This window comes from Centruroides vittatus, unplaced genomic scaffold (assembly GCF_030686945.1).
Source record: "Centruroides vittatus isolate TY-2023 unplaced genomic scaffold, ASM3068694v2 scaffold_149, whole genome shotgun sequence".
Lineage (NCBI taxonomy): Eukaryota > Metazoa > Arthropoda > Arachnida > Scorpiones > Buthidae > Centruroides > Centruroides vittatus.
This window is the reverse complement of record NW_027122681.1, coordinates 1,010,501-1,025,156: the sequence shown is the minus strand read 5'-3', so window position 1 is coordinate 1,025,156 and position 14,656 is coordinate 1,010,501. Positions and strand designations below refer to the sequence as shown.

General features: G+C 34.3%; 2 protein-coding genes across 2 annotated transcripts; both read left to right on the top strand.

Annotated features, from left to right (window-relative positions):
* Positions 1-231: 231 nt before the first annotated feature.
* On the top strand, positions 232-9,528 carry LOC136987208 (uncharacterized). The gene is made up of 6 exons (XM_067284897.1): positions 232-432; positions 508-1,326; positions 7,201-7,269; positions 8,878-8,980; positions 9,376-9,442; positions 9,495-9,528. Exons 1-6 carry the CDS (start codon positions 232-234, stop codon positions 9,526-9,528), a joined length of 1,293 nt encoding a protein of 430 aa, XP_067140998.1.
* Positions 9,529-11,872: 2,344 nt separating this feature from the next.
* On the top strand, positions 11,873-13,092 carry LOC136987337 (polyadenylate-binding protein 1-like). The gene has a single exon (XM_067285072.1). The coding sequence runs from the start codon at positions 11,896-11,898 to the stop codon at positions 12,991-12,993; it is 1,098 nt and encodes a 365-aa protein (XP_067141173.1). The 5' UTR covers positions 11,873-11,895; the 3' UTR covers positions 12,994-13,092.
* Positions 13,093-14,656: the final 1,564 nt, after the last annotated feature.

The following is a 14,656-nucleotide window of genomic DNA, read 5'->3' as shown; positions in this document are numbered from 1 at the left end:
GGCATTATTTTCACAAATCCCTGCAAGCCCAACCTCTATAAAAGGATCCCTACCATAAAAATGGATGGCCACTTCATAAAAATCAAGAAAACATTAAAATATCTGGGGGTCACTCTTGACTACCATCTTTCCTGGGAACAACATATTTGACACACCTGTGACAGAGTCAGTCTTATTTTTCATTCTTTCTCCAGAGTGGCCAAGAACTGCTGGTGCTTAACTTCGGAAGCCATGGGCATAATCTATGATACTATCTTTGTCCCCATCATTACCTACGGATGCGGCGCCTGGGGGAATGCTGTAACCAAATCCCACTCTCACCAGAAACTTATCTCTGCTCTGAGGACTGCCCTATTATACATTGCTAAGGCTTACCGCACTACCTCCAATATCAGCCTCCAGGTCATATGCAACAGGCCACCGATAGACAAGGTCATTGAACTCTATTACGATATTTGGAACATTAAATGAGGCAAGAATATTAACACTAGTATAGGTGTTATTCAGGCTGATGTGCTCAAACGTCCCATCGACATTAGCAATGCACCTTACCCGAACGATATTACTAACTTCTTTCACACATTCCTCTCTGAGCCTTCTATTAACATCTACACTGACGGCTCCAAGGCTGGTAATCAGGTGGGATGCAGCTTCATTGTCTATCAGAATGATACTGAGATTTTCCATCGTAGGGCGAGGCTGTTTGGCAGCTGCTCGGTCTTTCAGTCTGAGCTGCTTGCCATCAAGCTGGCAATCGACTGGTGCTCCACAAATTACCACAATGTAAACATCGCTCTTTACTCTGATAGTAACTCTGTTATCTCCCTCCTCAGCCGTAGGAACATGCACCCCATTGCTAGGAAAATCCAGGAGGATCTCAAAAAGTCGGATAACTCCATCTGTATTAATTGGGTCCGGGCCCACCAAGGAAGCATCGGCAACGAAAGGGCCGACGCCCTTGCTAAATCTGCTGCCACCGATGATACACTTCCTATTAAATATAACAAGCTAAACTTACAGACCTTCAAAAAACTTTTGTGGAATGATCTACTTGCCAGATGGCAGCAAGACTGGGATCTAGCCCAAAACATTACTTATCAATTCTTCCCGGACATTTCGGCAATTTACTCCTACAAGTGGATTACCCCGAATTTTCAGCTCACTCAGTTCTTATCAAACCACGTCCGATTTAATGCCTACCTAAGACGTTTTGTCAACCCTCAAAAAAGTGGCATTTGCCCTACTTGTAACACCCAGGACGGCAGCCTGCACTACATCCTGGACTGCGCAATGCTGGAGCCTGAGAGGGCACTTCTCCTTATCCTGGTAAACCACAAGCAAGGCCACTGGCCTCAGGACCACTATGAATTCTTAAACGACCTAATTAATAATCTGACGAATTTAGCCTCTGCAATCCAAATTATTATTGGTAGACCAATCTCCCAGCAATCTCATTGGCAAATTTGATTTTATTTTGTAAAGACTACATCATATGCATTTCGGGCTGGTCTAATATTTTCCAGCCCCTCTTCAGTGCTAAAACATTAACAAAAAAAGGCAAAATGTATAAGTAAAACACGACGTAGATGTATAGCTACACCAAATTTACAAACTTCAAAGAAAAACTTACAATAAACGTTGGTGGGAATTACAATATTTCCATGGATAGGGATGGCACACCTTGCACACATTTATAGGTATCCTAAAATTTCAATTTTCTTTTTTTGTACAAAACTAATATATGGCTAATATAAGTAATACTATAAACAACACTTATACTTACAAGTTTAAAAAATTGTTTCCACACACGTGTATAATAAACACACTAAAAACACTCAATTACTACATAAGCTGACAAACAATAGTATAGATATTTCCAAAGCACTACAAATTTACGACAGTATTAGCACAATTATACTTCATTCAACACGTTTACAACAGTCATCAAGTGATGACGTCTTAATACATGTCAATTTATTTTATCTCAGCGCCATCTATCAAATTATACCAACTATAATTAATTTCCATCCTTTTCGATTGATTAATTAAATTATTATTTTTTTGTTTTCTAATTTCTATATGTTCCTTAAATTTCCTTTTATACATGTCTTTTTCAATATGCAAAATTTTTATACTGTTTCTATTAATGTTACAATTATTACTATTAATGTGGTTAAACCGCGGAGAATTATTATACTTGAGTCGAATGGCTGCTTCATGTTCTTTGACTCTAATTTTTAGCACACGTCTGGTTTCTCCGGACGTGTGCTAAAAATTAGAGTCAAATTTGCCAATGAGATTGCTGGGAGATTGGTCTACCAATAATAATTTGGATTGAAGAGGCTAAATTCGTGAGATTATCTACATATACAGCAGTGGCGTAGCGTGGGTGTCAGCCGCCCGGGGCGGAGGAAAAATTCGCCGCCTTCCTTGTTAGGTATCTCAATTTAAAAAACTAAAATATACAGTAATTCTAAACAACTTTTCGGCAAGAACAATCATCATTATTGTGTATTGTTCTGTACATGTTACAAATAAAAGAATCATGTATATATGTTTTACAACATAATAATCACATTTATTACAAAAATTTTTACAAGATATTATTATTATTTATTGTGAAATTTTGCCGCCCATAAAAGTGCCGCCCGGGGCGGGCCGCCCCTGCCGCCCCCACTACGCTACGCCACTGATATACAGCAAACCATTTATATACATATTGACCTAATTAATGATAAAGAAACTTACGACCAATTTATTCTCCTCATCAATCATTACAATAAGAAAACAAACGTCCCCACGCGCAACTCTTCTTCAAACTAACCACCATCTTTCTTTCTTGTTCACAGTGTAATTACTGTAATCTATTGTCGTCGTTTCTATTTCTCTGTACTCGAGTATATTTTTTTTATGGCATACGGCATTATTCATTGTAATACTGATATCCTGTCATTGTATGCAATTTTGGTAACTGCAAACATCACTATGTTCATTTTCTGCCAAGGTTTGGCACTCCTTTGTATATATGTACATTAACTTAATTATATCTCTGTACACTGTATTCCTGTATTGTCCCATTATTCTGTAAATCCTACCCAACACGTACATCATTGTATCTTCTGCAATTATGCCTATTCTGTATAGTAACCAACGTTTCCTCACGTTTTGTACACATTACTAATTATGTGTACTTGATCCCTTGTAATAATTTCTGTATTTCTGTTCCAGCTATGCATAGCGGTGCTGGACATGCATTCTTTTCTTGCATTAATAAAATAATTGATTGATTGATTGATTGATAGTCTATGTCCGCTTTCGTGATTAAGACAGACGTACAGATGAACTTCCAGACGGACGACAGTTGGAATTTATAGGTGTAAATTTTTTGAGCTGCAATTTAGAAAAAAATTGTAGCTCAAAAATCCAGCAACCGGTTACGTAACTTTTCTTGGCAACAGCATTTAAATTTGCGTATGACGCTATCTGTTACGATATTTTTTTTAATTTTTACGTTATTAATTATGATGAAATGTCAAAAAGCTTAATTTTAGAGGTAGAGACGAGTTTTATAAAAACTTGTAAACGGTTATGACGAGTAAAATCTTCAAGTGTCATTATAATCGAGTTACGACACATGACGCTCACATATCTGTTTGCCCTTCGACTTTTAATCACTGAACCTTAGTGGTATCAATTTCCCATATTTAGAAACTTCTAGTAAAATTTCATAAGTTTTCGACAAAAGGCACAGCTTTAAAATAGGTGAACAAAATCGTGGCCCCCCACACACTAACATTTATACATCGAGATAATCTGTTTTTATTTTCTCTACCTTTTAAGGTCTACATGTACAAAAATGTAGAAACCTTAGGAGACTTTTTCCGACCGATTGCCATATTTTCTTCCTTTCAGATATAATTGTCGAAAAAGTAGAAATAGAAATAAGAACAAGAAGTGAAAAACAAATAACAATTGAAAGAACAGTGAAAGAAATGACAAGAGAAAATAAAAAAAATTAACAGAAATAGACGAATACGATAAATAACAGGACGAAGTAAATGCGGAGAAAGATAATGATCATTTCCAAATAAAACTTCGCTTTGACTGCAATCATTTTCAGATGCCATTAAAGATAATTTCGTATTCATGACACGAAGCAACAAAATTAATAGGAAAATATAAAATCAATATTCATAATAAATTTCGTATTGTTTTTCGTAGGGAATTGTAAACACACTTTAAAGGAAACTAATTACTGCGCCTATAAATACTGCGAAGTATTTGAGCAATTTTAAAAGCTTCTATTATCAAACATCGAGAACTCGCACTAAGAAAAAATAATAAACATGCCTTCAAATTTTAAAACAAAATCAATATTACACCATAGCAACGAAAAACGACAGGACTTTCATTATCAGTCGCTACTGTAGTGTTTTACGTAAATAGAGAATTTTGTAGACTAAAATTAATTCGTCATATTAAGAGAAGAAATGCTGCCACTTCGAGAGAAACAGCATTGTATCGCGTATATGATTAGCTCCCGTATTTAATACAGCTAAAGTATTTGGGCTGTATTTTTGGAATCCCTGCCCATGCATGGAAGAGGAAACAAGAGCAAAGAATCATTTTCGATCGCATTTATTTAAAAGCATATTGTTCTTTCATAGAAATATTTGTATGGGCAATGGCCTTGCTTTCATTCATACGATTACAAAACATGAACATTTATTTTTTAAGAGTTATGAAAATATTGAAAATGCACTAGAAGCGTCAGTGCTTAATGCATTGTTATTGATACATATTGCTGGGCAGTTCAGTATTCTCAAGAGGAGAAAAATATATTGTCACTGCGTATTGACCAATTATCATGGAGAATCAGAAATAATCAGTCGTATTGAAGAGTATACAATATCATTCTTATCTTTATTATTTGTCATATTTATTGTAATTACCGCAATGTCAAAAATTTCGTTGTTTCCGGGAATAAAAATCCAAAATGGAACTGATACAGAAGCATTTCTTGTGTCTTTCGTTCATTCTACGTATTATATTTATTTCGCTGGCCAGATCATTTCTCTTGTCTCAGTATGGGTGGCAGTTCTTCTTATTTTTCAGAAAAGATACTTGAAGATGTCAGAAGAGATAACTGAAATTACTAATGAAAACCATTTCCTGCATAAAAAGTTAGAAGAAATACTACAAAAGCAGGTGGAACTTTGAGGATATATAACAATGATTAACGAACAATAAAACATCGTCTTACCTTTTGTTTACACGACGTATCTTTACTTAACGTCTTTTGTTTGGTATGGAATCTTATTCGTTAAATTACAACCGATATTAAGAATTGGTTTTACATTGATATCCTTACTTCTTCTGTTCGGAACAATACATTTCTCTCGGGCACTTGCTCATTTAACATCTCTGGTAAGTATTTGTATTTCTATAGAAATTGATAATTGTATACAAATATTGTGATTTAACATTACGGAGTAATATTTTGTGAGAAATAATGTTCGGCCTCTCTTTTTAAGTGTCAGTATTTAATTCCTGTCAATCAGACATTCTGTTGAAAATTAATAAGAAATCGGCTTGTTTTTTTCTTTGTAAGTAGCCGCAGTAAGCCTGACCTTGTTTAGGATGTTTTGAAAGAGAGGGATTAATTTGATACCGGGTAAAAAATAAAGGATTTATGGCGGAAAATTATTGTAAATTTTCACCAATAGAAAAATCCGTGGCGCTGTTTAGTCGAAAAGATATGCTTCCGGCTATGGGGTTATTTGAAAGATCGTGTTTATGACAGGCGTGTGCACTCGGTATTGGAGCTGAAGGCAAGTGTAGTGCGACTCTTCTCGCATTTGCGTATTGAAATTGTATGTGCTACAGTTGATAACGTGGCTTTACAATTGCAACTTGGTCGACACAGAAGTATCCTACAATAAGCACACGATGTAAATATGGAAAATGTAATTTTATTTTTGTAATAAAATTTTGTCCGCTGTTCTTATAATTGTTATTAATACAGAATCATATTTTCTCCTAATGGTAAAAATTTCAACTAATTTTTTTTCTTGTTAAGTGTTTTTCTAGTGATCTTGTGCATTGTACGTATATCGAATTTCGTTTCATTCGGTTCAGTTGGATCGGCTGTATGCGTGTCTGAGTACCATCAGTTTAATTCTGATCAGTCTGTATAATGCTACAATTAAAAGTCGAAATATCATTAAAAATATAAAACACAAATACAAATATGCAATGGGATCGGTTATCGTATAAAATCAATTGTATACGTATAATTGTAAAAGAATTCTTCGAGGTCAGCCATTCAGTCGACACCGACTTCGAAGAAATTATGACGAGACAGCTAAAAAATCAAAATATATATTTATTTTACTTTATCTACGGTATCTTTATGCAATTGGCCAAACTCGAGCCTCATCAGTGGATAGTGATGTCAAATTTCAAGTGCTTTTATATTCCAATATGCATCGACACTCATGCCGGTATTCAAATTTATTGGATATCCGTTATATTTCTTAATACTACAGTGTTTTTTTATACAACGTTTAACAAGATTATTTTCTTTATAGAAAATTTTTATATTATTTTTGTCAATTTTACAATTAAAAATATTGCATTGTTGACACCATTGAGATTCTTTGTGTTTTAAACGCACAGCCGTTTTGTATTCTGTAAGTTTCTTCTGTAGTTTTCGCATGGATTCTCCTATATAACATTTAGGTTGAGGACACGTACACAGGCATTTTGTATAGAACTTTTGCAACGTCCAGTTGTTCTTTTTTTCTTTTTCTTTATTAATAAAGTGCATTGTATTCGATAATCTATTTTTCAATTTGCTATAATACGAACAGAAATATCATTGAAACGGCTTTTATATTTTTCATATAGGCAACTTTTATATGGAAAAAAATATAAGGGCAATTTATTTTTTCGTTTCTAACATTGTAACTATGAATCACATAATTATCATATCAGTGTCCTTTATATTGTATCTTGATCTTAGTTTGCCTTGTAAATAGTTTTTGAGAGCTATTTCTAAATTATATAAAGTTCAATATCTAAAGTCTTCCAATTCAATGGTCTACATAAATTATTAGGTTTATGAGTTTTGAGTCTAATGTTTAACTCATTTTGAGTTTAATTTATACAATTGATTTATAGATATTATTTCTTTTTCAGATGTATGATAATTTCATCAGTATTGAAAAAGTTTTTTCGGCAAATCTACCATTGACCTTCAAATTCAAGGTAAGTGAATATGCTAACACGTAGGCAATTAAACTTGTGTAAACCGGAAAGGCACAAATTGTACAAGTATTTTAAAGGTTTGGCACGTTTCTGATTTGGATTTTATTAGGAAAATAGAAATAAATAAATAAATTACTGGAAATACTGTATATTGCATATAACTAAATTTTTTTTTCAGTCCGAAAAAAAAGAAAATACGTAAATGGGAGACAAAAATTTCGTACCGTAAAAAATTGATATGAAGTTGGATAATTATCGGAATGAAATGCAGTTAAACCTAAATTTTACTCAGGCCAACGGAAGAACGTACCGTGCTGACTGTACTTTTCATGCAAACTGCATTTTATTCCGATAATTCTTCAATTTTAAAACATGTTTTTAAAGTTATTTCGGACTTTTTGTCCACCCTGTACTGTAGCTTATTTTTACGATTAAATCTCGAGTTGAAGAGCATCGGAAACTCTTTGATGTAAGACATTCTATAGGTAGATGTAGTTAACAGTGACAAGGTTTAACTAAAGTTGTAAGCCGACCAGTGGCCGACTGGGTAAAGCATTGCCGCTAAACGGATGCCTCCCACTTCTCTCGACCTCACACCGTGTGGTATTTTTTTTTTCTTTCAGGGTATGTATAAGACAGGGTTTATGTTTACATTATCCACTGTCAGAAGATCGCCAAATTGCATTAAAAACTGCAATTGTGACACAGAGATACATCCTTACAATGCGTGGGGAGTACTAAAGAACTGCTTCGACGAGTCACGTTACCAAAGAAAACACATACAACGTCCGCAGTTCCTTAATAGAAACTTAAACAGTTTGTAGTTTTAATATATTACTGATCGTTGAATCTGAAATATTTTCCTAAATTCAGTTGCTTGAAGTCTGATGATTCATTTCTTTTTTTGTTGATTTGCTTACTGCAACGCTACATATGGGCGATTTGTAGATCTGCGGGGGGGTACGCTTCCTGTAAGTCTTTTATAGGAAACTAACCTGAATTTTAGTGTTACGAACATAATGAAAACTCAGAAAAGTACACTTTTTGGATTCGTTGGCGAAATGCCAACAGACGACAAAACCAATGTTTAGTAGTTTTATATGTTTGATTACAAGTGGACCCATAATTCATTTGTTATTATTTTGTATAAAAATGAATTAAATACACCGAATAGCTATGAACACGGTAATTATTTCAGATGTAATAGCTGTTTTTTATTAATACACAAAAAATGATTTTAATTGTTCTGAAAATGCTCGTGTAATTAAGGCATTTATTAGAATATTTCTGTTGTAAAGTAATAATAATAGTCTAAAAATTCGAGGCCTTCGAATAAATCCGGAAAAAACGTACGCTTTAACGAACACCCTCAATGGCTAGATAAGAAAGGATGGAATTTAATTACAATATACTTATTAAGATATTATAATTTTTATTTAAAAGATAAACAACTTTATGAAGAGATTTGGAAAAATTTTTCTTGGCATATTCATTGGCGGATTCTTCTATATAAAGCGGGATTTCCCCATAAGAGTAAATTGTTTTTTTTTCTTATAGCATAAATATACGTCAGGTATAAATGATATTAAAATATATCGTTATTTTCAGGTAATCAGCGCTCTTCATTCGATATTATCTTCGTGTATTGAAGTGAGCGGAATTTTGAAGAAAGAAAATAATTGCACAGTCAATACTGGAAAGAACATATTTCGTAATTAATAAATTTATGTATTTATTTCTAAGCGATCTTTACCCAGAAAGAGATGATGACTATAATTTTTGAGACTGTAAATGAGTGCTACTGACAAATTTTATGGAGTTCGAAATACCGTTAGTTTGCAAGCGTACGGTGAAACTCTAAGAAAACTTGGAAGAACGACTCAGAACAGAAGGCAATGCATGTCGTTCTAGGGCATGGTTCTTGTTCAGAAAAACTCTCATTCACAGCAATTGCTCGAACACATTCAATGAAAGTTGTTTGATCATCTCCAGTTCGCACTAAATGACTTTCATTTGTTTTCAAAAGTAAAAGTCTGGTTTTGAAAGCTGCAATTCAACATCGGTGAGAAATTGATTCATGAAATTCGTGAATTGTTGAAATTTCAGGGGCAAACTGCCTTGATGAGGGCATACAGAAAATAGTCCTACCTTACGACAAATATCTGATTTCTACGTAAATTTTCTGTAGAATATTTCCGTTTATATTCATTTTTGTTTTTTTACAGGGTACCAGAAATTAATTTCGGAATAGTTGTCTGACTGTAATGCAGCATTTCCTATAGAGAGCGCTGGGGCTTTCGTAGCCAAGCGGTTTCGTTTTCTGAACTGTAAGAGTTCGGCGATGGGTTCGGGCCTGGCCAGAACGAGCTGGCCACGTGGAGTTTTCCGGGTTTTCTCCACGTCTGTAACTCCTGAATAGGGGCCAGTTTTCTTTAAAACACCTCCCGGAAGACATTATTTCTTACTTATTAATAAACATATATAATTATTTATTACAAAATATCGCACGTCACAACCTACTATTGCACATTATTGGCTAGTAGCTCTCTCCCAGCATAAGAAGACAGGACAAAATGATAGATGTTCGTTTATGTTTGTGTTGGCTTCTTAGGCTTTACTTTTTTACCCTTAAACCTTATTAGAATTCGATATCCTTGTATGTTATTTCGGCGTTTCCATTAAATGATGTGTTAGAATAACACTTTAAATTAGAAGAATAAGACAAAATATATTAAACATTATTAGAAATAAATGTACCCATCATCGTCGAATTTAACAATATATGATATTTTTAATTAATTGTATATTTATATATTACTAAATCATGTATCACTGGATTCTACAAATTTTGTACAGTGGAAGAATAAACTATTTTTAAAATGTGTAACATTTGTTACTCAGTGCGATAAACTCTAACGTAAGATAATCTTTGTAGATTTATAAGTGAAATACAATGAAACAACAAGTATTGAAACGAACAACATAGTTTGATTATTTCAGCCTATCATTGCCATGTTCATGACGATACTCGGATACTCGGTAAAAATTGGCCCAATTTCATTTGTCAAGTAGATATCAATTGAAACGTATCTTAAGTGTCTTTTATCATCCCAGTTATACATTTCTGTAAATTTCATCAGAACACTGAGATATGTGAGTGAAGTTCTTCCGCAAACTTTGTCTCTTTGGGTTGTTTCGCCGTATGTATCACGATTCAATATAGTTGATACAGGTTCGACGGAAAGCATAGCTCCATACTCAAGTTAGACAATATTTACAGTTTAGTTACAAATTCTATATAATACAAAGCGTGGTGTCTCACGTACTAGATTGGCTTTCGAAAACTATTATATTCTGTAGAGGCCTCGGTCAGCCTATGGTGTGGCTCAACTGCACAGTTCGTCCAGTCTCCACACTTACCGTACCTGAGATAGTTACCTGAGGAAAATGCTCTCTCTAAGCATAGCGGGCTTCCCAAGTGCCTGAGACTAACGCGTTAACAGTCTCTTGCCCATCTCTCCTTCCTTTCCCGTTCGCTCCGCATGTTAAGGGATTTTTGGACAGAAACTTCAGACCAATCCAAACCTTTCTTGAGCGAACAGCTTTTACTCAGGTCGGCTGTTATCGCACGAGAGTGGAGCTTACATTTACGCCCGTCACTTGTTTACGTTCAGTAGTTTAACATATAGCGAAATGTAAGGTAAATACAGGTACAAATCTTGTGGGTACCACTCCCAATCAAACGCACCGCCGACCGATGCTTTCGATAAGCCGTTTAGAAAAATCGTTATCAAATGTTTTAATTGGAAGCTTTTGTAATTCTGGGTAACGGTTTGAATAAAATTGTTTTGTTTCCATGCAATTTTTTTCTTTACAATCATACAATTAAGCCGTAAAACTGAATTAGCTTTATGGGAAAACATCCGTGAACTTTGATCTATTGACCCGGAAGTTTGGCGATCACCTTACTGAAAAAGAGAAAGGCTTAAGTTTAAAATTTGACCTTTCTAGACCCGGTAGTTTTTACTCTACGAGCGTCTACAGTGCCCGATGAAGACAACGCGAAAGAAAATACGGCTTGTTTTGAAGCGATTTTTGCACTTTTCAATTGCTTACATTTCGGCAACCGTTTTGTAGAAAATCTGGAAATTTTGCACACTACCTAAGAAAACTATTTTTCTTCAAACCAGGTATTCGAAGTTAGTTTAGATGTTTGGGCGGTCGAAAAATCCCCAAGAATTTTTCGGGGGGTGATCAGTCCGGATATGTCTGGCCCCGTTCCTCGCCACTCGACCGACCGAATCCACAATGGGCTTGCTAAAAGAGGCATCTTAGTGCCCACAAGGCGAAAGAGTTTTAAAAGAAAATCACCCGTAAGAAAATTTTGGTTTTTTCGATTTCGGATTTCCCACAGCGGTAGACTGACGCATCTGACCAGCGTTGCTTGTTGCCTACACACATCCACAATACATTCGAATTGGTTCTTCAGAAATTAATTTTAAATTTTATTTATACAAATTCAATTTTTAAATAACAAAGCACAACATAACAATAGGCTTTAATTTTCGTTAATAATTCTTCTTATTTCTAAATAATAGATATTAAGTTTCGGCAATTAAAGAGAAAATGAATTCTTATGGCTTTAATTCTCCCGTTGCTTATCTGTACGTTGGTGATTTGCCTCCCGATGAAACAGAAACTACGCTCTTCGAAAAATTTTCTATTGTAGGACCAATTCTTTCCATCAGAGTATGCAGAGATCTAATTACAGGAAGATCTTTGGGCTATGCCTACGTTAATTTTCAGTATCCTCAAGATGCGGATAGAGCTTTGGATACCATGAACTTTGATTTAATTAAAGGAAATCCGATACGCATAATGAGGTTACAGAGAGATCCATCGCTTAGGAAATCTGGCTTTGGAAACATTTTCATCAAGAATTTAGACAAGAGTATCGACAACGAAGCCATGTATAATACTTTCTGCGCTTTTGGGAATATCTTGTCGAGTAAAGTGGTTACGGACGAAGAAGGTAACTCAAAAGGTTACGGTTTTGTGCATTTTGAAACAGAAAAAGCAGCTAATAATGCCATCGCCAAGGTAAATGGCATGCTGTTAAACGGTAGAAAAGTGTATGCGGGTAAGTTCATCCCTCGAAAAGAACGCGAGAGAATGATCGGAGACAAAGCAAAGAGATTCACAAATGTTTACATAAAAAATTTTGGGGATGAACTAGATGATGATAAACTAAGAGAAATGTTCGAGAAATATGGTACTATCATCAGTGCTAAAGTGATGGTCGATAAAAACGGCAAGTCAAAGGGCTTTGGATTTGTTAATTTTCAAGATTCCGAAAGTGCTAAAATAGCTGTTGAAGAATTAAATGCTCAAGAACTCGGTGGAAGACAGCTTTATGTCGGTAGAGCACAGAAAAAAGCCGAAAGACAAGTGGAATTAAAACTAAGATTTGAACGATTAAAATTGGAACGAATGAGTCGTTATCAGGGTTCCAATTTATACGTTAAACATTTAGAAGATTCCATCGACGAGGAACGCCTCAGAACAGTATTTTCGTCTTTTGGTAACATCACGAGTGTCAAAATCATGACAGATGCTCGTGGCAATTCTCGTGGATTTGGCTTTGTTTGTTTCAGTTCTCCGAAAGAAGCGATCAAAGCAATAACTGAAATGAATGGAAAAATCTTTGTTTCTAAACCACTTTAGTTGCTCTAGCCCAAAGAAAAGAAGATCGTAAAGCTTATATCGCTTCGCAATACATGCAAAGACTGGCTAGAATGTACGGGCAATCATATTTCAACCAAATGTGCCAACCAGGAGGAGGAGATAATTTTGTACCGAGAATGCCCCAAATTCCGGGAAGATATATTACGTATTATCTTTAATATTTTCTTTCAAAATCACAATATGAATATAAAAAGAATAAGCGTTAATAAAAATTTAAAAATTTCCACGTTTGTTAATTAATATTGATACAATAATAAAAATAATAAATATTAAAACAAAAAATAATTAAGAATTTATTTATTAAAAATATCGGTGGCTTTTCATCAAGCAAGACTGGAATCCACGGTCTGAGAGGTTCATCTTGCATTCAGAATTTCGTCTTAATTTATGCAATGTTAGCTTTTATCTTTTACAATAAAAAATTATTTTCACATTATGATAATGTGAGATTTCTACCCCCTTTCCCATTCCCACTTTGTTTGATCGACGTTATTTAAAGTAATAATTAATATTTGAAGTAATATGGCAGACATGTGCAAATGCGTCAGCATGAGCAATGGTCCCATTGACAGGTCGCGCTTCTTTTGTTTTTTTTTCTGCTAAAAGGCCAATACTTTAAATGTGATTACTCCCAGAGGAGGTGTTTTACAACTGCAACTTTATACAAATTTTAAGTCAATGCCAATTGGTCACATTTTCATTATGCTTGTCGAAGTGATATGACAAAACAATTCTAACATCTGCTTTGACAATACGAATGTTTCTCGAGCTTTCTACGATAAAAGGCTTTTAAGAAAAAGTTGTGTTAAGGTTTCCACGCCAGATATATTAAATTTATGTTTTCTCAACAAACAATAAAAAAAATTATAATAAAATTTCAGCGAAAGAATCAATGTTCAATTCAAAATTGAGTTACCTTTATTGACAGTCCTATAAAAATGGAAACATTCTAGAAATGTAGAAATAAATACGTATTATCATACAATGTAAATATAATACACGGAGCTTCATGTAAATATAGTTGGTTTTACGATTAGTGGCGGATACAAGGAGACGACAAAGCTCTCTTCTTGTATCCAAATACCTTGTTCAAATTTATATATGGGGCGCTTGACACAAAAACAAAACGGAAAATATGGTTTATCGAATCATATTTGTCATTTTGTTTTTTGGAATACACATATACACAAATTCTATGACACGTGTACTATACCCACATACACATGCATGTACCCACACATACACAAACCTCCCTGTAACACAGCGAGGTTTGTGTATTAGGGGCATTGATGCTATTAAATTTTAATGGCTGAAAATCGAGGGGTAGAAAGATAAAGGGGATTGTGTGTCATAACTCTAGTACGGTCGGACTTATTGACAATTTTACTCGTATATTAATATTTACAATTTTTTATAAAACTCATCCCTACCTTCAAAATTAAGCTTTTTGCGTTTTATAATAGTTAAAAAAAATGTTTGAAAATAAAATATGATAACAGATAGCGCCACCAAAATTTTAAATATTGCCGGGAAAGTTCAGCAATCCATTGCTGGTTTATTTATAATAGCTTAAGATATAAAAACTTTATTTACTGTTCGATGGCTGATAAATAATTTTTTGAAGAGATTCGAAAAAATTTCT

Coding starts and splice junctions, on each gene's coding strand:
- LOC136987208 (XM_067284897.1), top strand. CDS start 232: ATGGGCATAATCTATGATACTATCTTTGTCCCCATCATTACCTACGGA. Junction 433..507: donor ACAGGCCACCGATAGACAAG/GTCATTGAACTC, acceptor GGTGTTATTCAG/GCTGATGTGCTCAAACGTCC. Junction 9,443..9,494: donor GACAAATATCTGATTTCTAC/GTAAATTTTCTG, acceptor GTTTTTTTACAG/GGTACCAGAAATTAATTTCG.
- LOC136987337 (XM_067285072.1), top strand. CDS start 11,896: ATGAATTCTTATGGCTTTAATTCTCCCGTTGCTTATCTGTACGTTGGT.